This window comes from Fukomys damarensis, unplaced genomic scaffold (genome assembly GCF_012274545.1).
Source record: "Fukomys damarensis isolate Sample0158 unplaced genomic scaffold, DMR_v1.0_HiC HiC_scaffold_12, whole genome shotgun sequence".
Lineage (NCBI taxonomy): Eukaryota > Metazoa > Chordata > Mammalia > Rodentia > Bathyergidae > Fukomys > Fukomys damarensis.
Window position 1 is genome coordinate 44,862,170 of NW_022900924.1, and position 25,465 is coordinate 44,887,634.

At 49.2% G+C, this 25,465-nt stretch overlaps 1 protein-coding gene across 1 annotated transcript; it reads left to right on the top strand.

The window, feature by feature from the left end:
• Positions 1-1,438: 1,438 nt before the first annotated feature.
• Lsg1 (large 60S subunit nuclear export GTPase 1) lies at positions 1,439-24,596 on the top strand. The gene is made up of 14 exons (XM_010624062.2): positions 1,439-1,604; positions 3,563-3,689; positions 5,793-5,913; positions 6,047-6,133; positions 6,608-6,694; positions 11,502-11,562; positions 12,258-12,434; positions 14,711-15,076; positions 16,371-16,472; positions 16,560-16,703; positions 18,844-18,967; positions 20,528-20,607; positions 22,013-22,186; positions 24,090-24,596. Exons 1-14 carry the CDS (start codon positions 1,506-1,508, stop codon positions 24,267-24,269), a joined length of 1,929 nt encoding a protein of 642 aa, XP_010622364.1. The 5' UTR covers positions 1,439-1,505; the 3' UTR covers positions 24,270-24,596.
• Positions 24,597-25,465: the final 869 nt, after the last annotated feature.

Here is a 25,465-nt window from a genome sequence, read left to right on the forward strand (position 1 = left end):
AAGTTTAAGGCCAGCCTGGGCTACACAGAGAATTGAAACCCAGGTGTAATTACATGGCAAGACACTGTCTCAAAAAAACAAAACAAAACAGACCAAAAGGAAGCCAAGACCCAAGTCTCACCTATAATGACCATATACATTACAATCTTCCTGTTGAGACTCCAGAGGTTTATGTGCACATTACAGTTTGAGAGGGGCCACATTTAAATGGCTCCTCGATCTTTTATTTCTAGTTAACAGGCAAGTAAAAATTACATATGTCCATCAAGTACAGCATATTATGTTTCAGTGTCACATATGTGCGAGAGGAAATCAAGCCAGCTAATACATGCATTATACTGACTTCTACAATTCATGCTAACGACCCTCCTTCCCCAGCACCCCCAGGGACACACAGGTTAATGACAGGGTGGGTTGAATTCTGACTCTGCATGAACTTGGCTCTACGATTTAGACACACTGCCTCCTCTGAGATCACAACAGAGGCAGTTCTCTGGATTGAGAACGTGTTTTACCAGCACACACTTAAACCTAACCTGTCTTCTCATATTACTGTTAGAGGGAGCGCTTGATAAGGTGAGGAATAAAAGCCCGGTTCTCTAAGGGTGGAGCCAGCTTGCTATTTTTCCTTCCACCTCTGCCTCTTACCCACCCCCAGTTTTTTGAGAGAGGGTCTCGCTGCGTAGTTCAGGCTAGTCTCGAACGCACTATGTAACCCAGCCTGGCCTCCAACTCGTGGGGATCCTCCTGCATCAGCTTCATGTGCGCTGGGATTATAGGCGCGTGCCTCCACGCCCGGCTGCTCCCTTTCATTTTAATTATAGGAAACATTGATGCGATATTAGCTGGAATTTAGAAATATTTTTTATTTGAAATAAATCAGCAGTCAGACCCTGTTGGCTTTCTCTATAATTTGCCAAGCCCTCGAAATAATCATTCATTTCCCATTCGGAACTCCCATTAAGGCGGGGATTTATCTCCCCAGTTTGCCTCTAGGGAGTAGGTAAACAAAATGCGATTCAGTTGCAGGGCTAGATCGACGCGCAGCATCGCCTGGGGACACCAGGTTTTATTGAAAACAAAAAAATTACCAGCTCTCCCGGAAGTTAGAGACAACGGTATTGGGCAAAAAAGCGGGAAGGCGGGGCGAATCCAGCGAACGTGTGCGGCCATCTATTCTAGTTGTCCTAGTTTCTGGACGGACGCTAGAGACCGAAGAACAAATCTGGGACGTACCATTCTCTTAACTCAATCATTAGATCTAAATAGAGACATTCGTACGTATCTACAATAAAGTTCCCAGAATCATTTTTACATTTTTTTCCTGTGATACTGGGAGACACAAAATACATGTAATGAGCCCTCTGGAGTCTGTCATTCTCCTTTTCCCCGTCAACCGCGGGTCTGAACCACTTGGACTTTACCTTACGTCACTTCCTGCAGCAGAGCCGCGAATACCGGAAGCCTCTGTCGTGAGGAGAGGGCTGTACCTCGCCGGGGATGCTATGGGCCGCAGGAGGGCGCCGGGTAGCGCCTCTCTGGGCCGGGCCCTTATCCGCCACCAGAGTCAGCGGAGCCGTAGCCGCCGTCACACTGACTCCTGGGTGAGACAGACCGCGCGCGTTATCTTTCTTTCTTCTGTCTAGTTTCAAGAGTCCCGAATGTTACAAAATTTGAGGTAAAAAGTCACAGGGAAATTTTCCACAAGTGACGCGTTTTGCAGAGCAGGGAGCAGAATTAGAGGCTTGAAACAAGCAGGACTGGTGTGTTGAGGGAGAGTCACAATTGCCGAAATGTCCTGAGTACGTTTGTCTTTTGCCCTAGAAATCTTAAGTGCTCTTGGAAGTTTCTGAGCAAGAGAGAAACAAAACTTTTGAAAATATATTGATTTTGAGCCAGGCGTGGTGGCGCACGCCTGTAATCCCAGCACTCGGGAGGCTGAGGCAGGAGGATCGCTGTGAGTTCGAGACCAGCCTGGGCTACACAGTGAGTTCCAGGTCAGTCTCAACTACATAGTGAGACCCTGTCTCAAAAAACAAAAATTCCCTTTATTGTAACTGGGCGTGGTGACTCGCGCGTCCAGAGACAGAGGCAGGAGAATTGCACGTTCAGGGTTGGCCAGGATAACTACGTGGGGGGAGACCCTGTGTCAACAGACAAGAAATATCCGTTCCAACAGTTGATCCTCCAGAAGATACTGGTTGTCTCAGAAGCACAGACTCACTCAGATCCCCGCTTCCCTGTGTTTTTTTAGCTCATTCATTTACCAGGTGTGGCCAAACCTAAGAAGGCCGCTGCAGGGTCAGAGGGGCGCCTGAAAGAGTCAGCCTTTGCCTTGTGTTTAACACTCTGGTCTTCACTTGGTGCCCCCAAGTACTTGCTGGTGTTCCGAGTGCTAACGTTCTGTGTGCCCCTGGGGCTGTCTGCGGTGTCCTCGGCCCTCAGTCACCCTGGACCTTAGGTCACTGGTAATGTCAGTTGATTTTTGAGGCAACTTGTTATTGTTGTCACCTTTTGAAAACAGTGGAGAGGGGACCGGAAATTTGGCTTAGTGGTTTTGCCACCTGCCTCGCAATTTCGAGGACCTGAGTTTAATACCCGGTACCAAAAAACACAAATAAAAAGTAAAAACAGTGGGGAAACTTGAGTGTGAATTCCAAACATTCTAATTCTTGCTCTAGCTTTTGCTGATTCTGTGATGCACCAAGCCTCCTAAGCTTTTGACCCTTAATTTTTTTTTCTTTATTTGTTCGTATCTGTACTTAGTATATAACTTAGAATGGTGTTTGTCAAACTGAGTTATGCCTTGAACCAGTTGAGTTCATTTGTGACTTTTTTTTTAAACCCCAATAAGAAGGTATTAGGGTGTAATATGTGCTCAGGTAAATTATTTCAAGATGTCTTTGTTTTCATTTTACTATAATGATCAGTACTTGCCCACTTGGATCACTGTGTGTCATGCACTTTAAAGTCACTATATAAATTTTTTTTTTCCAATAAGAAGGTATTAGGGTGTAATATGTGCTCAGGTAAATTATTTCAAGATGTCTTTGTTTTCATTTTACTATAATGATCAGTACTTGCCCACTTGGATCACTGTGTGTCATGCACTTTAAAGTCACTCTATATAAAACCTTGCTCTTGTGAGGCAGGTGGCAGCACCACTGAGCCAAATCCCCAGCCCTAAAATGTATTTCTTGTTGTGGCGCTCTGTCATACAATTTTTTACTTAACTGGTTGGCAGAGGCAGGCTGGTTCCAATTCTGTGACTCTCATCTGTAACTATAGGCAAATTACTGTACCTATTTAGGTCTCAGTTTCCTGATCAATAAATGGAGATAAAAGAAAATGAACTTCAAAAGATTTTGGAAATTTAAATGGTGAAGGGGAAGTGTCTCTCCTGAAATGTGAAAGTACTCATGTAAGTGCTAATTACTAGTATGAGATTCTGTAGAGACTAACCTACCCTCAAGACCACAGAACAGTTTGCAAAGGAGGTCAGAGCCTCTTGGACGTCAGGAGCGACAGAAAGCAGCTTTCCTTTTGTGCTTTTCATTCATAGTTGCACACAAGCGAACTCAACGATGGCTATGACTGGGGCCGTCTCAACCTGCAGTCGGTGACTGAACAGAGCTCCCTCGATGACTTTCTCGCAACTGCGGAACTCGCGGGAACAGAGTTCATAGCTGGTGAGTCATGTGACGCTGCTCCCGTCACCTCTTGCCACGGTGATGTAGATGCTTGGAAGTGTTTGAGGGCACTGCTGAGGGCAAATCCAGGCTCTCCGTGCCCGAAAGGGGTTGCCCAAGAGCAGTGAAGGAAAGTGCAGGAGAGTTCAAGCTGTGAGGTGCCACATGTGCCACAGGCTTTCAGTCAGCTCTAGAGGATACTTTGGATTGTACTTCTTCCTATCAGATTCAAGAACCGCAGTCTCTGGGGGGGAGAAAGATCAGTCAATATTATGGTGGACAAAGTTTTTATTATATTTTTATTATTAAAAACAAGATCCTATTTTGGCTTCTGTTAGAAAATTTGAATCTATCTATATCTATATCTATATATTTGTTGTTGTTTTGAGACAGGGTCTCCCTATGTAGCTCAGGCTGGTCTTAAGCTCACTATGTAGCCCAGGCTGGCCTGGAACTTAATAGTGGTCCTCCTGCCTCAGCCTCCTGAGTGCTGGGATTACAGGCATGCGCCACCACTCCTGGCTTGTGACTTTATTTTTAAAGGACTGGTCAACATCATGAATTTTTCCATACATAATCTTAATTGTCACTGCTTTCCCTTTCTTTTCTTTCTTTTTTTTTCATGTAGCCTAAGCACTTAGAAAAGTAGCTGTCAGAGATGATATTATAAACTATTATCTCTACTTCTTTATTATCATAAATGTCACGTTTTGCAAATCATTTACTGATTTTGTTCAAAATACTTTTATGAACACCAGCTACTCTCAGCCATTGTACTAGCTGCTCAAAATCTGATATTTAATTATAAACTATTTCTACGAGGTTTTGTTTTGGATGCTGTGAAGTCTTTTGAAGACATTGTGGTCATGAAAGATAGGGTCAGGCCGGGCGTGGTGGCGCACGCCTGTAATCCCAGCACCCGGGAGGCTGAGGCAGGAGGATCGCTGGAGACCAGCCTGGGCTCCATAGTGAGTTCCATGCAGTCTCAACTACATAGTGAGACCCTATCTCAGAAAATAAATAAATAAATAAATAAATAAAAGATGGGGTCAGGAACTCTATCTGAAAGAAAACCCGGGCCAGCTGCCCTGCCCTCAGCATTACAGGACGTGGAAGACATGGCGGTGGGGTTGGAGGGTGGGTGCCGGTCACCAGCTCGAGAGCAAGTGAGGGGATGGAACGGGGAAAGGGGGTGCTGCAGCCTGGATGGCGGCCAAGGTCGAGGGCACAGGTCCAGGGGCCAAATGTTTCCAGAAGGGACAGAGCTGTGGGAAGGGGCTGGAAGGTCACAAAGCAAGTGCGGGGCGAGTTCCTGACTGATGCAGCTGGTGCAGCTGATGAGAGTTTCGGGCCTTGGTCTTCACCCTGAGGGGAGGCACATTCCCGGGAGGTTAGCTCTGATGTTAGCTCTGAAGCTGGCGTTGGGGAACCGCACTTGGCTCACTTCCCCATAGTGTTCCCACTGTCCTGGGGTGAGGTTGCTGGTGAAACAGGGAGACCCAGAGCGGCAAGGGGTGCAGCCTAGGCAGAGGTCTCCGGTTCACACATACACTTGGCTGCTTTTTCTCTTGCCTTTTCTTTCTTTCTTTCTTTTTCTTTTTTTTTTTATTTTTTGACACAGGGTCTCACTAAGTTATTAAGTTGTCAGATTGGGCTCAAACTTTTGATCCTCCTGCCTCAGCCTTCTTTTTCTTGACCTAGCCACTAGTGCGGTATTTATCATAAGTGGTGAGTGGTTCACCAGGTCAAACTGGAGCAGGCCTGTTCTCTCACTCTTTCCTCCTCACCAACTCCCATTGGCTTGAAATTACTCTTTGTATGAAAAATGAAAAAATTGTTTCCCTGGACGACCTTTACCACAGGGAAAGTAATAAAGTCAGTGCTTAAAGTGGTGAGTTTCTGAAAATTTCAGTGCAGATTTCTTAATTTCTCTCTCTTGTAGCAAAGTTCATTTGGAAATTATAATTTGTTTCAGTCTAGAGAAATCTAAAGAAGAAGGCTTAAATTCTAATTTTAGTCTATATTGTAGTTTATCAAGATGACTGACATTCTGTATTTTATATTGCTTCTTAAATAACAGTGCTTTTTCTTTTCTGTAAACAGAGAAGCTAAATATTAAGTTTGTGGACCCTGGGGCCCGAACTGGACTGCTGTCTTTTGAGGAGAGCCAGAGAATTCAGAAGCTTCATGAAGAAAACAGACAGTTCTTGAGCATTCCGCGGAGGTGAGCAAGCAGATTCTCAGCCCTGGCCACTGAGGAGGCCGCCGAGCTGCTTCCTTCCTCAGCTGCCTCTGTCATATCCAGATGCCGTATGTGGAATTCCACCCCCCACCCACCCACCCCATGATCGTTTCAGGCCAGTCTGGGACAAAAAAACTAGTCCAGAAGAACTCAGAGAGGCGGAGAAAGATAACTTCCTGAAATGGAGACGCCAGCTCGTCCGGTGAGTGTCCGAGCCTCAGGCCTCGCCCTGAGCCCTGAGTTGGGCCTTTGGCTGCATGTGTTGCCGTCTGAGCGCTTGAAGAGGGGACTGGTCATGTGCTGCTCGCGGACACACATGGGAGTGTGTGCGACAGGACGTGGCTGGTGCGTGGGTCTCACAAGGATGGCGAGCTGGTTATCTGGTCCGTTCCTCGCTCATTCTGTGGGCTGTCGGGGACCCTGCGTTCTTCCAGCAGGAGTCGTATGACCTTGTATGAGAGGTCAACCTGCAGGCCTTGGACAGCTGAGGGATAAAACTTGAATGTGGTGGGCTGTGAGATGAATAACTGATTGTTATATTGACTGAGCCGGAGGTATATAAAAATAATTTGACAGTATTTGTATGCTTCTTAAAGTAATGTATTTGGGCATTTATATCGCTTAAAATTGTCTATTATCATCTGGCAAAGATACAAACTTCTCATTCCAAAACCAGGCTAGAAGAGGAGCAGAAGTTGCTACTGACTCCATTTGAGCGAAATTTGGACTTTTGGCGTCAGCTCTGGAGGGTCATTGAGAGAAGGTGAGGAACCATTTTCCTTCTGTTGTTTTGTTTTGTTTTTGTCTTTGAGACGGGGTCTAATATGTAGTCTAGGCTGACTTTGAACTCACTGTGTAGCCCAGGCTAGCCTCGAAATTGAGGTGATCTTCCTGCCTCAGCCTCCTGAGTGGTGGGATTACAGGCGTGCACCATCTTCTTTTGTGTAATAAAGAGTCTGTGGTAGTGGTTTTAGATTTAGGTGTTGACATGGGCTCAAGTGCTGTCCTGAGATGGGGATTAAAAGGACCGTGAGGACAGGGATTAAAATATACAAAAAGCTATTGAGAATTTTTTAAAGTGAAAGGGTTTTTCTTACCAGATGACAAGCATGAGACAAGTATGATGGACAAGTATGAGAACAGAGAGCGTCCTCTGTCAGGCGAGTTGTGTAGTTTTTCCTGCACAGATGTATGCGTTTCCTCTGGTAATGGGAAACGTGGCATGAAAAGGGATAGTTGCCTTGGTGAGGATGAGTGTTACAGGAGACATGGCAGCGCTCACTCAGCTGTCTTGTGGGTCCAGCTAGCTGCCAGGCACCCAGATAAATGCAGTGCAGTCCCTTCCCCGAGAACTTGGCCCCCAGTAGGTCCTGGGCCATCACGGGCCTCGCTGTGGACTGTATTCCTGCTGTTCACCTGGTGAGTACCTGGGCTTATGCCCAACCCTCAGCACCCAGCCTCCTGGACAGAAGTAAAACTGGGTACATGACTATCTTAGTGACTTTCTTGTTGCTGGGACAAAATACCTGGCACCCACAAGTTAGAGGGAGGAGAGGTTCATTTGGTTCACAGTTTGTGGAAGTTTCAGTCCCAAGACAGCTGGCTCCCAGGCAGGTTGACGCGCCAGAGGAGAAGCAGTTTGTGGCAGGGCGCGCAGGAAGAAGCGAAGCGAGCCCTCTTCCCCGCTTCCCTCTGTATTCCACCCAGGCTGCAAGCCCATTGGCTGCCACCCACACCCAGGGGGGACTTCCCTCCCCAGTAATTCCATCCTGTGGTTGAGGCTGGCTTTAAACTCACTGTGTACCCCCGGCTGGCCTCAAACTTGAGGTGATCCTCCTGCCTCAGCCTTCTGAGTGTTGGGATAGCGGGTGTGTGTTACCATGCCTGGGAAAACTACAAGGTGTTTTTGTTTTGTTCTGTTCTATTGTTTTTGGTGGTGCTGGGAATTGAATCAGTGGCCTACCAGTAAGCTAAACAAGTGGTCTACACTGAGCTACAACCCCAGCCCCTGGGAGTTTTTTTATTTTTATATTTTTAGTTGGGCTTTTAAAAAGAACATGATTAAAAAAAAAAAAGCAAGGCCAGGGATTTAGCTCAGCAGTTCAGTGGCCTGCCTTGCAGGCTCAAGGACCCGAGTTCAATCCCCGGTACCAAAAAAAAAAGAGCATGATTTAGATGAGTTCAGAATGGGAAATTTTCGTTGTGTCCCTTGCAATACTGAGAATTCCTGATCGTAAAAAGTTGATGTGTCAACTTTCTCTAATCTCACCTTAGCATAGTAAGGAGGTTTTTGTCTTCTTCAAAGGGCTTCAGAATTATTTTCAGGGGTTTGATAAGTGAACTTTTTTTTTGGTGAAACAGGGCCTCACTATATATAGTTCAGCTTGGCCTTGAACTTACTCTGCAGCCCAGGCTGGCAATCCGCCTGACTCTGCCTTTTGAGTGCTGGGATTACAGGTATGCACCACTACACCCAGCAGACTTTTGTTTTAAATGATGCTTTTTAACAAGGAACCTACAGTCTGTATTTTTTTAAATCCATAAAATGTATCTGGTAAGAACATTAGAAAGCCAAATGCTTGAATTACAATTCTCAGAAAAGAGTATTACTACATTAGCGTGTTGCCAAGAAAATAGTACTTGAAACCAGACATCGTGGCACATGCCTGTAATCCTAGCATTTGGGAGGCTGAGGCAGGAGGATCTTCTCAAGTTTGAAGCCAGCCAGGACTACACAGTGAGTTTAAGGGCAGCCTCACCTTCATAGCAAAACCCTGTCTCAGCTGAAAAACACACACACAAAATCACCCCTAGCCCTTAACGTTAGTCCTTTCTCCGCTGTGACACAGCCCACTGCCCTTCTGTCTATAACAGAGGGAATTCTACTTCCCTTTGTATTCTGCTGGGTATAGAGCTCTTTTTTTTTTTTTTTTTTTTTTTTTTTTTTTTTTTTTTTAATGTAGGGGAAATATGGTACCACTCAACCTCTTCTGTAAGGCTGGATTGTGCATCCATTTTCCTACAAATAACTTCAGGGTAAAAAGTCTCATAGGTGCCCTCACCCTGCTCCCTCAGGGCGGGGGAGCTGGGATGTTTTTAGCTTGTTTCTGCTTCCTCTCCTCTCTTTCCTCTGTTCCTTTCCTCTATTCTGGCCCATGACCTGTGTAAGAGGCTCGTCATAGTTGGGTGACGGCCCTACCCGAGGAGGGGAGCTTGTCAGAGTGACAACAGGGCGTCTGGCCCAGAGGGGGTGTGTGTGTAATAGGAGCACCCGAAGGGTCCTGGGGATGTGGAGTGGTTCAAGGGGCTGGGCAGGTGGAGTGGAGGCTGCCTTTATTCCCCCGGCTACCTTCTCCTGGGCCTGAGGTCCCAGTTCTGGCACCTCTGGGGTCCCTTTCTCCTATAGCAAGCGCAGCCCTCTTCTTTGGGGTGGAGGAAGAGGCTGTGTTGGGTTGCACACACCGGGTAAAAGGAACAACAGGGCCGACCTGGGACCAGGCAGGTTCTGGCCACGTCTCGCCCTTGCTCTGGTGGGCAGGCAGACTTGCCTGTGAGACTCGGCGTCTTGCCTTCTGTAGTTGCTGCTCTTCTTTCCCTTTGTTTTAGAGTTTCATCCTTTTTTCTCCCTTTTGGGTCCGGAGGGGGAGCAGAGGTGGCCGTGTGCATTCGGTCTGTCTTGGACAGGAAAGCCCTTTGCCCTGGGCGCCCCCAGGCAGCAGCTGTTTCCTCAGTGAGCTGTGCTCGCTGACATGTCCAGCGTCAGGTGGATTGTAATATTGCTTGCTCTTATGTTCACTGTGTGATACGTGCCCACCCCGTGATGGAATAGGTTTCCAGCTCAAGGAAATAGATCTGCATTACACAGAAATATTATTAAGCCCTGGCTGCTGCTGCGTCTTTCACAGGAAATATTTACTGCTGTCTTCTCTGTCACAGATGTCTTCTGTTTGCTAACAGGCTGGTTGGGCCATCTGCACCCTAATTTTAGTAGTGGCTCTCAGAGTGTTTGGGGTACACAATGCAGCAGGATGCAGGCAGCTGCTGGCTCTGAGGGCAGAACACTATTCCAGTGAGATAAGCCGCTTTGCTTGCCTGCGCAGTGCATCCTGCCCCACCGCTCACGCTTTGCACCCAGGTCCTGCCCTCGAAGCAAGCTGGCCAGAAGTGTCTTCCTATCTTGCTGTCTTTTTTATTTATTTTATTTTTTTTTTTTAATTTTTTTTTTTGGTACCAGGGATTGAACTCCGGCCCTTGCCCTTTCGAGGCAGGCAGTGGAACCACTGAGCCAAATCCCTGGCCCTCTTGTTGTCATTTTAAAGCTGCTATTCCGTCTGTATATCTGGGCCTTGTGAGTTTAGCTCCTCATCCAAATTGATTCAATTTGATTTTGGTTTTGTTTTATTTTTTGGTACCGGGGATTGAACTCAGGTCCTTGCGCTTGCAAGGCAGGCCACAGAACCGCTGAGCTACATCCCCGGCCCACAGATTGATTTAATTTGAAAGTGAGAATAGGACCTTATGGGAGGAAATACTGGGGCCTGTGTAATTAGAAAACATAACAGCAATTCGTCACAAATTCACAAGTATGTGAGTTCTTTTTGAATCCTGAGATCATGCTAGTTCGTGTTTAGTTCGTGAAAGCAGATGCACTTGGAGTTGTCCGGACCCCTGCCTTCCATGGTAGTGTTGACCCCTCGGTGTCTAGCAGAGCTGTGGGATTGCCTGAGAAAAGCGCAGTGTCCAACTTAGAATTTGAGGAGCCTGCTGTGGGGTGGTGGCACTGACAGCTCTTGGGTCCTGTCCAGCAGTGGTCACTGTGGTCTTGGAGCGTCTCCTTAGCTGCAGAGACTGCGAGGAGGGAGGAGCCTGCCATGGAGGTGAGGGAGAGAAAGCCGCGCTGTGGGTGATGGAGGCAAGGGGCTGGCTGTTGGCTGCAGGTTTTCTCATCACCACCTCTTCATGCGATGGAAGGAGCTGAACTCGTTCCTGTTTCAGCCTGCCAGCTGGAGCAAGTATTTGGTGGTTTTGTATTTTCGCCACAAAGTACATTTTCCGAGCGGTCAGGTGATTGTGGGCTAGCTGCAAACAGTCTTCTCCAGCAGTCCTGAGTTCAAATGAGATCTTGACTTCTCGGTGGCAGCTGGCAGCAAGAGCTTTATTATTTTTCTTTCGAGGACTGTTAATAAGTGCAGATGCAGGACTGGGTTTTTAGTAGACGCCACCTAAGAGTGCAGCGTTTGAATACTCTGCTTCTCCAGGAGGGTCCCGTAGAAGTCACAGTGAGAATTCAGCAGTGAGCGCCCCTTGGGCCCCTTGAGGCTGCATCAGAGCCGCAGAGCAGGGCCTCTGAGCAGGATACTCATATTCCTCTTTGGGCTCCACTATTATCAGAAGTGGGCAGGTTATGTAGCTACCATAAGGGCCAGTTCAAACTGAGAAGAGCTGTGCCTCAAGGGATGGCCACGTGGCAGGGCGTGGTGTGTGGGAGGGTTTGTCGCTCTGCCTTCAGTGTGGGGCCAGTGGTCCCTCTTCCTTCCTGGAGCCTGACTTGATGGTCTCTTGCATTTCAGTGATATTGTGGTCCAGATAGTAGATGCTCGGAACCCGCTCCTGTTTCGCTGTGAGGATTTGGTAAGTACCGATTTCCATCCTTGGAACAGTGGAGAGGCCAGGGCCTCAGCACAGTCCTTGCACGCAGGTTCTGTGCTCTCCTCCCTCTCCGGCCCAACAGCTTGCACAGGGCCACTGCTTAGATGGATGTCTTCTCGGACAGCTGTTTCCACCTGCAGAAAGCACACGCTTAAAGAGTCTCTTTTAGTTTAGAAGCCACTTTACTAATAACACTTTTGCCAATTTTCAGTAGCATTATACTCACTTCAGCATATTCTCCTAGTCTGATCACTGCGCTTCTTAACCCACCTCAATTAAGTTCTCCTCACGCCCTATTTACTACCCTTTGTGGTATTTTACAAGTGACCTAAGTTTCTAAAACACTACAAGGAATGGTAACTAAGGTGTAAGGATTACATGGAGTAATGTGAAACAATTTGAATTAATAGAACATCTTACACATGTGAGGCAATCATTTCTGTTTGAGAACTACTTATAGTTACAATAGTACAGGTTTTCTTTTTTTAACTGGTTAGTAACAAATCTGATCAGTGAAACCTTTGTTCAGAGTTTATGAAAGGATTAATAAGAATGTACCAAGATTTAAATCTTAGTTAGAAAGTGATTTACAACTAGGGGCAAAAAAAAAAACCTGTTACTGGAGATCTTCAGCATAATGAGCCCAGTTTTTTCCTTGCATGTCTTTACCTTCCCAGGAACGTTACGTGAAGGAGCTGGACGCCGACAAGGAGAACGTCCTCCTGATCAACAAGGCGGACCTGCTGACCGCCGAGCAGCGCCGCGCCTGGGCTGCTTACTTTGAACAGGAAGGCGTGCAGGTTATTTTCTGGTCGGCTTTGACTGGAGCCGCCCAGCCCAGTGGGAACTCTGAGGTAACTTGGGGCCTTTGCAGGGCTACCTTGAGGGAGGGTCTTGTGAAGATTAATGGGCCTCGTTTATGTTCTGTTTCTTCTTGGTGGAGATTATACTACTTTTGCTTTGGGGGATTTTTTTCCCCCCATAAATGCTGTAATAATAGGATGACCTGTAGAAAGGTCAATCGCAGAGTTACTTTCTTTGTGGTTTTCATGTAGTCTGGCATTCCTAGTGTTAGGCACTGATTCTTTAATTGTTTTTTTTTTTCTTTTTCTTTTAGGCAGGAAGTTTTCTAGGAAGCCTCATAATGACCTTGTAATTGCTTTTAAGAGAAGTTAGAACAAAAGGATGTAGGGACTTTTCAGGGGTTGATCCAAATCTCTTGACTTTGTTTTGAAAACAAAGAAACTAAGTAACCCTAAATTAAGATATGCCATGTTATTTCCCTTTAACCCAAATTTTACAGAAACAGTTTGGGGCTTATTTTATTTTGCAATAAAATAAATATGAAAAGAAATGAGATAGAACTTTCGGTCTGGTTCCATTTCCCCAGCCTGCGTCCCTTTCCTCTCTGTTGGTCAGTGCTGAAGTTCAGTGGGAGCTCAGCTAGGTGCTCCTGTGAGTCCAGCCCCTCCCCGCCAGGCGGGCATCTCACTGGATGACTCTCCATGGCCCAGGAACCTGGTCCTTTTTCTCTGTAATTCAGAAATCCCTTGCCCTCGGTCCTTCCCTGGTGTGTGGTGTGTGGTGTGTGGTGTGAGGAGGGTTTATCTCCTTGGTTTCCTCTTTATAGACTCTGTGTCTTCAGGTGTCATATCCTGCAGAGCATGGCTCAGGCCTCTTCCTGAGTGCCGACCTGCAGCAGTGACCTGAGTGCATCTTAAGGTGCTGGTACGGAATATGTGCTGCAGAGATTCCTCTTCCCCGTGATCAGGGTCCCCCCAGTTCCGCCCTCTGCATTTAGCCCTGTCAGCCATGGGATGCTGTGAGACTGATTAGCCTATGAGTGAACAAATCCTTCTTTTTTTTTTTTTTTTTAGCCTGCAGCAGTGACCTGAGTGCATCTTAAGGTGCTGGTACGGAATATGTGCTGCGGAGATTCCTCTTCCCCGTGATCAGGGTCCCCCCAGTTCCGCCCTCTGCATTTAGCCCTCTCAGCCATGGGATGCTGTGAGACTGATTAGCCTATGAGTGAACAAATCCTTCTTTTTTTGTTTTTTGCAGTACTGGGGGTTGAACTCAGGACCTTGCACTTATCAGGCAGGCACGGTACCACATGAGCTAAATCCCCAGCCCTAAAAACTTTGATTTTCAAAATGACTGAGGACAGTTTACAGTGAGGATACACTGACTTCTTTACATTTATTGCTCGTTTATCATAAAATTGCTTCTAACTTTATGGCTGTCTTGTAGGCCACGTTTCTAAGTTGCCAGATGTGATCGTAAAATCCCAATGTTATGTCTCCTTTGCTGATGTTTAGGATGCCTATTTGACCAGGTTCACTGAGTTCCTTTCTGTCGCTGTCAACCACGCTGATCCTAAATGGTTGAGGAGTGATACAAGGTTTCTCACTTTGAAATCCCATCCAGCTCACACTGGGGTGGAATTTTGCTGCCTCTGTCTATGCGTCATGGAGCTTTTTGACTTAGCAAAGGCAGTGTAAGAGCTGGGATGTAGCTCTGTGGCCCCGCACCTACCTGGCAAGCACAAGAACCTGAGATTGATCCCGGGTGGTGGGGAATGGGTGCAGTGATAAAAGAAGAGCGGGTCTGGGGCACAGCTCCGTAGAGCTTTGGCCTGTGTGCAGAGCCCTGGGCTCGGTCCCCAGCCACACACAAGAAGGGAGTAGTAGTTTCCTTACACATGCAAAGACGTGCATGTAAAATGACCCTTAAATGACAAATGCCTTTGTTTTGTGCAGAGAGAATGTTAAGATGTTTTATTGTAAATGATGAATGCTTTGTTCTATTGTACAGCCCACTGCAAAAGAATATATTGCCTAAAAGTCAACATAACGCTTCCCCGTGCTTTGAGATTTACTTTAAAACAGGAAAGCCGTCTGTGTGATTGTCAGGTGCAGCCACAGCTGAGGGGTGCAGCTCTGACACTGCCTGGAAGGCCTCGCTGCCTGCCGCCTGCTGCCTGCTGCCTGCTGCCTGCATTCGCCTTTCCCAGGCTCCCCGACTTTCCTTGCTTCTGTTCATTTTACATGACCGGCTCATTACGTGTTGTCCCTTGAGTGAAAAGTGCAGTTACAATCTTGGGACCTTTGGGTTTCTGTTGTTTTACCAGGAGCCAGGGAACCCTGACACTGGGGAAGCCAGCACAGCCGAGTCTGAAGACTCCAGCTCTGAGGAAGGCACCGCTCCTCACCCACACAGTGAAGCTGCCACTAGCGGCGAGGACAGCGACAGTGGCAGTGATAGCAACTATGAGGACTGCTGGGAGGAGGAGGAGGAGGACTGGCAGACGTGCTCAGAGGAAGACAGCGGCGCTGAGGAGAACTGTCCTGCAGACCTGGGGGCCAAGGGCACAGAAGCCCTGCAGACGAGGCCTTGCAACCTCAGCCACCTGGTGTCCAAGCGGGAGCTGCTGGAGCTCTTGAAGCGGCTGCACACCGGGAGGAGGGTGAAGGTCGGGCAGCTCACCGTGGGCCTGGTAAGATGTACTGCACGCTGAGGGTCGTCACCCACCTGGGCAGCCACACGAGCTCCTAGAATCTGGCCGCTGCCCTAAGGTTCGCCGCCTCCTGTTCCCCTGGTGTCAGGATGAGGCTGCTAAGGTGATAATGTGGAGCTGGCTCTCTGAGCCAGCTGCCTGGGCTGTGCTGGTTCTGCTCTTGTTTCTGAGCTGCTCTCCACCCTGCCTCGGTGCAGCCCTGGGCCATATGCGCCATGTGGAGAGGTGGCTGGGCAGGATGAGAGCTTTTCGTGCGTCTCAGAACTGGAGGCCCATGATCACGGTCAGCCTGTGCACCTCATGACTGACTGCACGTCCCGTGTGCCCATTAGGGGAGTCCTAGTGGCGTGCTGCAGCCAGGCAAACGGGGCAGGTGCCTTTGCTGCATGACACCCACAGTACACAGGAGAAGGCACCGCCCCACTCACGCACCCTCATTCCACAAGTGGCAGTGGAGATGCCCATGCCCTGAGGGCTGCAGCATGGCTCCAGAGGCCCCATCCCTAGCAAGGAAGAATGAGCTGTCAGAGATGGCTTTAGAGATCCCTCGGGGAGAAAGGGACGCACAGCAAGTCCCACTCAGCGTGAGTGCTGCTTGGTCTCACCTCCTCCTGGGCCACTGGGAAATGAGAGCCTCGTGTTTGTGCACCAGAAGCCATCTCGGTCATGCAGACCTGGGTGTGTGTCCCCATCCTGCAGCAGAGTGAGCTCGCCTGTGATGCACACTGGGAAAGCTAGGGGTTCCCCTCAGCTTTAAGGCATGGTTTCTGTATTGTTGCTGAAATGTGCACAGCACTGGAAACCCTGGCTTCTCTGCAGATCGCTTTCTCCTATGGCAACATTGAGCAGCGTCCTCCTTTCTGAACTCCATACTCTAGGAGTCCAGGGACAGTTCCTTTACTCATGCTACTGACACCCGCCATACACGAGGCTGCCAAGTTGTGAAGTAATCCAGTGTGGTGGCTGTGCGTGTCCGCCTGCTACCTGGCTTAGCCCGCCCCACTGGAGGGAGCTGTGGGACAACTGAGCAAAAGACCTCTATGTGGGGCAGGGGAGAAGTTGCCTGGAGGGTGACAGAGCCTGTGGATTAATGCAGTTTGACCCCCTGGCCTGGATGAAGGCACCCACCCCATAGGAGCAAAGCGTGGCATGCACTGAGCATTTGGTCAGAGGCCTTGGCCATGACTGGGTGCGTGTGCCGGCCTCTGCTTTCACTGCCTCTGGGCTTCTGGAAGCTGGCCTGGGACTGCTCATGATTCTGCAATTCTTCTAGGTGGGCTACCCTAACGTCGGCAAGAGCTCCACCATCAACACCATCATGGGCAACAAGAAAGTGTCAGTGTCCGCCACACCCGGCCACACCAAACACTTCCAGGTGATCCTGTGCCCCAGCCCTGCCCCCTCCTCGCTCAGCTCTGCTCTGGGCTGTGCACCCAGTACCTGTACCTTCCTTCTCTTATAGACCCTTTACGTGGAGCCTGGCCTCTGCCTGTGTGACTGCCCCGGGCTGGTGATGCCGTCCTTCGTGTCCACCAAGGCAGAGATGACCTGCAGCGGAATCCTGCCAATCGACCAGATGCGAGACCACGTCCCTCCAGTATCACTTATATCCTTCCTGGTGGTTCCGGGCCGGTGGGGGCTTTGGAGATTTGGGGCAGTGCTTTCTGGTGTCATGTGGAGGGCTCAGGTCTGCCCCTGTAGCAGGGAGAATATGAAGTAGTGGCGATCTGCCCGGCTCAGGACTCCAAGTTAGAACCCAGCTCTGGAGTCAGAAGCGTAGCCAGTGTGGACAGAGAGGCCCAGCTGCACACCCAGGCTGAGGGGCCCAGGAGAGCAAGCTTGCCCCACTGAACACTCTCCTGTCCTCTAGCACAGGGTGATACCTGCCTCACACAGTGGCTGTTGTTAATCCCGGTGACTAGCGTTCATGGACCACTTGCTAAGTGCATTTGGGACACTTACTGTGTACCTCTATTCCGAGAACATCCGTGGAGGACAGTTGTTGCTGTTGTTTCCTGTTTCCTTCTGCTTGTATTTCAAGCTGAGACACAGCAAAGCAAAAGCCTCCACACACTGCTCCTGTGTGCGGCTTTGCAGTGTCCACTGCAGGTGTTTGTGTGGTCCTGGTGACCCCTGCCTCGCAGTCAGCAGATCAGTCTGCTCTGTTCTGTGGGCGCCGGGGAGAGAGGAGACTCCATGAAACTGGTGCTCTAGCTTGTTAGCTTGTGAGGAAGGTAAATTCCATGCCCTACTCAGTTCTTAACAAATCTCTGAACCACGTTGTTCTCTTTTTCTGTAAGAAATGAGTAAAGCATTCATTTGTAATTACAGCGCTTTGGGAGGCTGAGACAAGAGGATCATTTACCCCCTAGGGAATCATAAGACCCTGTCTTTTTTTTTTTTTGTACCAGGGATCGAACTTGGACCCTTGCTTGCACTTGCAGAATAGGTAGTGGAACCACTGAGCCAAATCCCCAGCCCTAAAACCCTGTTTTAAAGTAAAAATCAAGAAGGGGGGCTGGGGATTTAGCTCAGTGCCAATGCATCTGCCTTGCAAACACAAGGCCCTGAGTTCAATCCCAGGTACCAGAAAAAGAAAAACAAAACAGAATTTGTTAATTTTTTTTAAAAAAAGAAAAAGAAAAAAAAGGGGGTGCTGGGGATTTAGCTCAGCAGTTCAGTGTCTGTCCTGTCTTGCAAGCACAAGGACCAGAGTTCAATCCCTGGTACCGGGAAAAAAAAAAAAAAAAAAAAGAAGGAGGGGCTCAGCATGGAGGCCCTGGGTTCCATCCCCAGTGTCAATCTGTGTTTTTAAAGTATAAGAATTGATTCAATAAAACAGTGTGTCACTAAATTGGGATGCAAACTCGTTGTTAAAAAGAATGCACTAATTCTGTCCCCAGCCCTTTTTATTTTTTATTTTGAGATGATTTCTAAATCACTGGGTTACCCAGGCTGGACTCAGACTTGTCCTGCCTCGGCCTTGCAGAATGTTGGGATTACAGGTGTGTGCCACCACACCCACTAAATACTTAAATTTTTCTTTTCTTCTTGGTACAGAGGGATCGAACTCAGGACCTTGCACTTGCCAGGCAGGTGCAGTGCCACTGAGCTACAGTCCCCACAGCTTAAATTCCTTTTCTTTTTTTAGTTTTTTGAGATGGTTTCTATATAGCTCAGGCTGGCCTTGCACTCACAGCAGTCCTCCCACCTCAGGAGTGCTGGAATCACAGGCATGCACCACCGTGCCCGGCTAAATTTGGGAACACGGATGTTAACTTGTGCTTTCTGTGTAGATCAGCGTAGGGCATGTGCTGGGCACTCACCTGCAGGCAGTGAGGGGCCACAGAGGACGGAGGCGAAACTCAGGTGGGCCCCATCTCTCCAGCAGCGTCAGTCCAGGGGACGCGGGACACATGCATGTGTGGGTGAAGGGCAAAGCAAAGCACAGTCATCTTGCATGGTCGTAGGCATTAGCAACAGACACCTGTGCTTCATGTCTTGTGTAGGGTTATCTCACAGATTTGTTGTTTATTTATAATATTGCTTCACAAGATAAAGGTAATCAGTTTTAGAGAACTGGTTTGGAGTGATCGTGGTGTATAAGAAGCTGATGGTTGCTGTGAATATCTATTCTATTCTATCTGGGGAGGACAGTGAGCGCGGAGACGGTCAGTGCCTTGGCCTGCATGTCAGGTGCCGTGGGGACGGTCAGCTCCAGTCTGTGGGCGCCTTGACTGGGTCACGTGTGCCAGAACATTCCACGGCGGGTCCTGGAAGCCACCTACGGCATCAGCATCGTGAAACCCAGGGAAGACGAAGATCCTCACCGACCTCCAACCTCAGAAGAGTTGCTGATGGCTTATGGATGTGAGTTGTTTTTTATTTTAAAACACAAACAAAAGATAACAGTGCAGTGAGTTAACAGAAATAGTTAATAGAATTAATGGAAGGCAGGTTCTCAGAACTGATCCAGGGTAAGTACGTGCTTTAACCCTGAGCCACATCCCTGGTTGCTGTATTTTTTAATAATATCCTCAGTACCATTTTTCATCCGGCACCACCTGGTAAAATCAGCAAGAGGAAAGGCCACTTTGTAAAAGCATCCCTGCAGTAACCTTCCTGAGATCACTGTGGGCCTGCTCAGAAGAGGATCTCTGAGCCGGGCATGGTGGCACACGCCTATAATCCCAGCACTCGGGAGGCTGAGGCAGGAGGATCCCTGTGAGTTCAAGACGAGCCTGGGCTACATAGTGAGTTCCAGGTCAGTCTCAACTACATAATGAGACCCTGGCTCAAAAACCAAACAAACAAACAAAAACAGAAGAGGATCTCTGGCAGTAAATTGTAAAAGGGTTTGCCAGATTGCCAGTTTTACTTTGTATTTCTTTAAGTGCTCGTGAAGTTGGGTGTCTGCATATATTCATTGGTTCTCTGAGTTTCTTCAGGGATTACCTTCTCTTCCGTCTACATGCCATGCCTGTTGTTTTTCCTAAAATGTTTATTTATGGTTTCTTTAGCCCTATAGAAGTTGGCAGTCTTCACAGACTTTTTTCCCCTTTGGGGCTTGACTAGGTTTGGTGTTTTACTTGGAGAAACTTCCCTATGTCCAAAAGACAAAACTATTTTTCTGTAATACTTGTTGTTTTAGATTTTTTTTTAATCTATCTAAAATTTTTTGTATATGATATGAATTAGGATTTTAAATATTTTCTTCTAGAGTGAAAAGGCCTACATGTAGCTAGTGTATAAGGGAGCTACGTTCTGAGTCCAGCCTATCTGCCAAAGCCCACATTCTTAACTGCTGTGTTCTCCCCTATCTGCTAATTGAGTCAGCATTAAAGGGATCTTTAAGGTCTGTTTGGGAAACTGCAAAAAAGCATACAGATATATCACTAAAGAAGACAGCTTGTTGCCAGGTATGTGGTTCGTGCCCGTGTTTCCAGCTATCAAGGAGACTGAGGCAGGAAGGTCGCGAATTTGAAGCCAGCCTGGTCAGCTTAGTGAGGTTGTTTCTAAATAAAAAATAAAAAGGCTTAAGGATGTAGCTTGGTGCTAGAGAGCCCCATGGTACTGCTAAAAAACACAAGCTTGCTCCGCAGCTTTTGGGTTTGCTGCTAATAATGTACTACGGCGGCCTCTCTGAGTCAGGGTTTCAGCTCGAGGAACAGAGGACACTGGGATGTGAATGAGTCTTCACAGTGTGGTGCTAGGTGGTTTCCAAGTATAGCAGGTATGGCTGGGTAGTCTGTATCCTGGTCACACGTGTTTTAGTGCTAAACAAAAGATACTCACTGTAGAGTGAATTAATATTTTAAAACAGGAGGAAGCATGCATAATTAGCATATCCGTGGAAGGGACTGAGTGCACTGCCTCAGTGAGTCGTGACTGTCTCCCAGCTAAGGTTCTGTGCCTTTGCTTCTCCCGCAGACATGCGCGGGTTCATGACGGCGCACGGCCAGCCAGACCAGCCTCGCTCTGCGCGCTACATCCTGAAGGACTACGTCAGGGTGAGTGCGTCCCCTCTTGCGCTGCTCGTGAATAAACAAGTCTTCTTCACCCACATGCCGTGTTCATAGCTAAATTGCCACCCTTTGGGTTCTGAGGAGATAGTTTTCCGTGGAGATGGAGTTCTAATCAGGGTCGTGGTCCCCATCCAGGGGAGTTAGCCTCGCACAGTTATGGGAGGGGCTGGTGACATACTTTGACTATATCGACTTCCACTGTATCTATCAGTCTTCCTTGCAGTGTTGCAGTCCAAGAGCCTTACTTCCCATGCTTGCCTGGTTTCAGTAATGATAAGGGCTGACGTTCCTTTTCAGAGCTAAGGCAGGAGTGAGTCTGAATGTTTTCCATGTATCTCTTCACTAATACAGAACAAGGAGGCTGGGGTATAACGCACAGGGATAAAGTGTGTGCACCCCAAAAATTAAAACTAAAACCAAGCCCCTGAGGTCATATTCTGTCATGTCACAAATGAGCACACTGTTTGGGGTTTCCTCATCCCTAAGCTCAGCGCCAATTACATACTAATTCCCCAGGATGTGTTATGTATTCAGTTTAGGTCTTTCCAAAAACCAGCACTGTAGCGGTTCCTGGTGAAAACTAGCTGCGAAGGTTGAATTTTGATTCCCCCCTCTCCTTGAATCTGAATCTAGGGAGTGTAGAAATAAAAGTAGGCTGTGCTGTTTGACTGCAATTCAGAAAGAACATGGTTACTACTGTTTGGATAGAAATCGCTTATCCGTTCACCTTTTAATGCTAGAGGGAGCAGAGAAGGGTAACAGGCACAACTTTTAAAGCATCTCTGTGGAGCCGGGCATGGTGACGCACACCTATAATCCCAGCACTTGGGAGGCTGAGGCAGGAGGATCGCTGTGAGTTCGAGACGAGCCTGGGCTACACAGTGAGTTCCAGGTCAGTCTCAACCACATAGTGAGACCCTGTCTCAATAACAGAACAAACAAAACACCTTGGCGGGAAGAGGTACTTTATACCCAGGTGGCAAGCCCAGCCCACATGTAAGAGGCTAAGGGTTATTTTGGGGTTCCCTGCCCCACGGTGCTGGATGGAGCCCAGGCCCTCGCACCTGCCAGGCGAGCACTGCCTCCTGGGGACTCCTCGATATCAGATCCCAGATTAATATTCCCATTGGTACAGTCAGAACTTTCAAGTCGCGTCCTGGTTTTGGTTTTAGAAAATCCTTAGCCCAGGGGTAATCGTAAGAGCACACTGAAGCGTCCTCAGTTGAGATGCAGAGTGAAATGGAGCCGAGGGCAAGACCCCATCTGGTGTGAAGCCAGGGGGCAGCGAGGTGGAAGCTCTTGTTGGACCTCCGGAGTCAGCTCAGCAGGGTCCCCACCCCACGCGGGAGCCTGCTCAGAGTCTCCTTTTGGGCCCCTGTTGTCTCTACAGGGTAAACTGCTGCACTGCCACCCCCCTCCCGGGACAGACCCCGTGACGTTTCAGTATCAGCACCAGCAACCCCTGGAGAACAGGATGAACGGTGAAGAAACAAAAACGCAGCCAAGTAGAAACAGAAAAGGGAGACAGATTGAAAACGTAGTTGACAAAACATTTTTCCATCAAGTAAGTTTTTCTTTAACTTCTGATCCAACACATTCTTTTTCACAGTAAACATTGAGCTGTTCACACCATAAACAACTGAAGTTCTCCTGCTCCATTTTAAAGTGGCCTTTCAGAGTTGTGAGTCCAGGGTAGGAACACCCGAAAAAGAAACCTCCTACGCTGTTAGCAGCTCGGCCCGCTCCCCTCGCCTCAGGCGCTGTGCTCCCTGTCTGCGTGGCTGTGGGTCTGCACGAGCTCTACACAGCACACGTTCGCGTCCTTGGTCTGTCCCCAGCAGCGGGGCTTCTGTGTGCGAGGTCGCCTGTGTGTGACCTCTGAGGCGGCCGATGCGTGCTGACGTCCCCCCAGCAGTGCCGGAGCTGTCTGATTTCTCCACACCCTTGTCAGCACTCTCTGCTCTTCTGGACGTGTGTGGAGAGCTGTCCGGTGGTTCTGATTGGGTTTCTGTGTCCCCAATCCTCTCTCCCAGTGCTCATAGGTACATGTGTATTTGCCTCAGAGCAGTGTCTGTTGTTTTGTTTTGTTTGCTTTTTCCTTGTTTTGTTTTTTGTTTGTTTGTTTGTTTGTTTGGAGACAGGGTTTTGCTGTGTAGCCTAGGCTGGCCTTGAACTCACCATGCAGCCCAGGCTGGCCTCAAACTTGCGACAGTCCTCCTGCCTCAGCCTCCCGACCACTGGGGTCACAGGCCTGCACCACGACACCTGGCTAAATGTTGGTTATGGCTGAGTTCCGGGAGTTCTTCATACACCATGCTTATCAAGGCCTCTTCAAATTTATGGTTAGAAAGTGCCAGAGAGACAGCTCCTGCACTTCACAGTATTAGCAACTTGAATTGCAGTTTAGAGGTAGCATTGTAAAAAGCAAATTTGTGTTCAGAAAAGTTTACTCATAGGGTTGTACTTAATTAACGTGCTTCCAAAACACTTCTAAGTGGGCTGCGGCTGTAGCTCCGTGCTAAACCAGTACTGCGGGGCAGGAACAGTGACAATAACGGTGCTCTCAAGTGACTGCCCTTACCTGGAGAGAAAGGAGCTGGGCGCATGCAGAGGGTGGCTGGCTGCTTCCTTCTCTGGTGCCCTGCGCCGTGAGCCAGGGAGCAGACAGTGACGTGACTGTCACCCTTTCACCGTGCGGGGCTGGGGCCCGGGACACCGAGCCCCTCAGCCAAGAGCACTTCGTTTGAGTTCTTTCCAAGTGTGCTGGCGGTGTGCAGAAGGACCACAGGTTCTTCTCAGGCCCAGCAGCAAGCGTACAGGACATTTAATTTGAATCATTTCGTGCTTGCTGGAAATCTCTAAAGGCCCCTTCCGTGAAAGCTGCCAGCTTACTGTGAGCTACAGTAGCTCACAGATCTGACCTCAGCCCCTAGAGCGGTTTCCTGTCTTGCCACCAACCCCAGTGAGAGATGATGGTGGGAGATTAAGAAGGACAAAGAGATAAAGGTGGGGCTCTAACTACTGGTGGGAGAAAAGACCCCAGGAGCTGCATGGGTTTGTTTGCAGAGATAGAGGTGAGGGAAGCCAGGGGAGGTAAAGGGCTGGGCTGTAAGTGGAGCTGGGAGGGTAACAGGTCTGCAGGGCCCGCGGGATGGTTTTCTGGCGAATGGGCCGGAAGGAGGACAGTCCTCTCCAGCCACGTCCTCTTCCGCCTGTTCTCCCTTGTCGAGGAGGTGGAGCTGCGTGATCCTCGTCCGTGTGGGCCCTGCCTAGGCCTGGCCACAGCTATCTGCAGTTTAGCGCTCCCGGTGCTGTCACACAAAGACGGATGTTACTTCACACTTCGTCCCTCTGGGTTCCTTTTTCTCAAGGAAACTCAGCTTCCTTAGAGTTAGTTTCTAGTTTGGGTCCCTGAAGGACACCCTGCGCTGCCCTCCCACCGAGATGTCCTCTCATCTGCTTTCCAGGAGAACGTGAGGGCCCTGACGAGAGGGGTGCAGGCCATGATGGGGTACCAGCCCGGCAGCGGCCTGGTGTCCGCAGCTACTGTGAGCACCGAGAACGTGGCTGGGAAGCCCTGGAAAAAACACGGCAACAGGAACAAAAAGGAGAAAAGCCGCAGACTCTACAAGCACCTGGACATGTGACCTGAGGCTGTGCTGGAGGCGGGGGTGGCTCAGTGCTGCCGGGCCGAGGACTCTCCCGGGCTTGGGGCTCAGTCACCCCACAGGCTTGGCACAGGGGTGCAGCTGGGGACACTGGCTGAGGCCATCGAGTCAGGGAGCCCAGAAGTAGGGCCCAGGGGGGCCCAGGACGATGGCAGTATTGTGTGTTTATACAGATGTACATGTGCTTCTGTTTTGGGAATCAGGAGTTTCTGAAAGATTAGAATTAAATTGCCACTGCTCGGCATGGTGGTGCAGGCCTATAGTCCCAGCACTCAGGAGGCTGAGGCAGGAGGATCGCTGTGAGTTTGAGACCAGCCTGGGCTACATAGTGAGTTCCAGGTCAGTCTCAACTACATAGTGAGACCCTGTCTCAAAAAATCAAAAAAAAAAAGAATTAAATTGCCACTGACCTTCCTCTCAGTGTGAGCAGGTGAACTACCTACCGGCTGGCCCGTCCACATCCCGCCGTGGTCTTGCTTTGCTAAAGCTCTGCTGGGTTCTGGGGCGGCTTCTGAGGATGTGGATCGGATGGGCTGGCCCTGCCTGCACTCCTCCAGCACAGCCCGACGTGACCGGGCAGAGGCCTGGGCTGCGGGTCCTTCAGAGTCGCTGGGGGCCGAGAGCTTCCATCTGCAAAGCCACCAGCGGCACCGGGTGACCACAGCCGTCCTTTCCGGCCCTGCGCCCCTGAGCTCCTCCCGTCACAGGCGGCCTGGGGCCCAGCCTCTAACCCACACACCGCGCTCTGTCCTGGGCCCCGCTCCTGTGCTTCTGTAGCCTTCCGAGCTGCTGTTCCCCCAGCTCAGGGCTTAACCCTGGCTTATGGCGGAGGTGCTGTGGGGAAAGACACATCGGCCCCGGATCCCGGAGTTGAGCACTTCGTCCTAGTGGCCCGATTGTAAGGATGGCCCATCCCCAGGAACCGTGCGCACAGGGCTTCTGTGGGGGTCGCCGGCTGCCGTTATCCTGGCTGTCTCAGGCCGTGGGCCAGGCTCTGACAGTCACGCAGCAGAGCCATTTCCTCACCGCTGGTGACAGCTGTGTTGAGATGTGTTCTACTAGGGAAAATGTTATATCCTGGGGATTCAAAGGTCACATTTTTCCTGTTAACAAATATTTATTCACCAGAGCCTGACAGGAAGAGCGGGGCAGCAGGGTGCAGAGATGCACACTGT

What these genes read in the sequence shown, in the direction of transcription:
- Lsg1 (XM_010624062.2), top strand. Translation starts at nt 1,506, where the DNA reads ATGGGCCGCAGGAGGGCGCCGGGTAGCGCCTCTCTGGGCCGGGCCCTT. An exon ending in GCCGTCACACTGACTCCTGG is followed by an intron (nt 1,605 to 3,562) that starts GTGAGACAGACC and finishes TTTCATTCATAG; the next exon opens with TTGCACACAAGCGAACTCAA. An exon ending in GTTGCTGATGGCTTATGGAT is followed by an intron (nt 18,968 to 20,527) that starts GTGAGTTGTTTT and finishes CTTCTCCCGCAG; the next exon opens with ACATGCGCGGGTTCATGACG.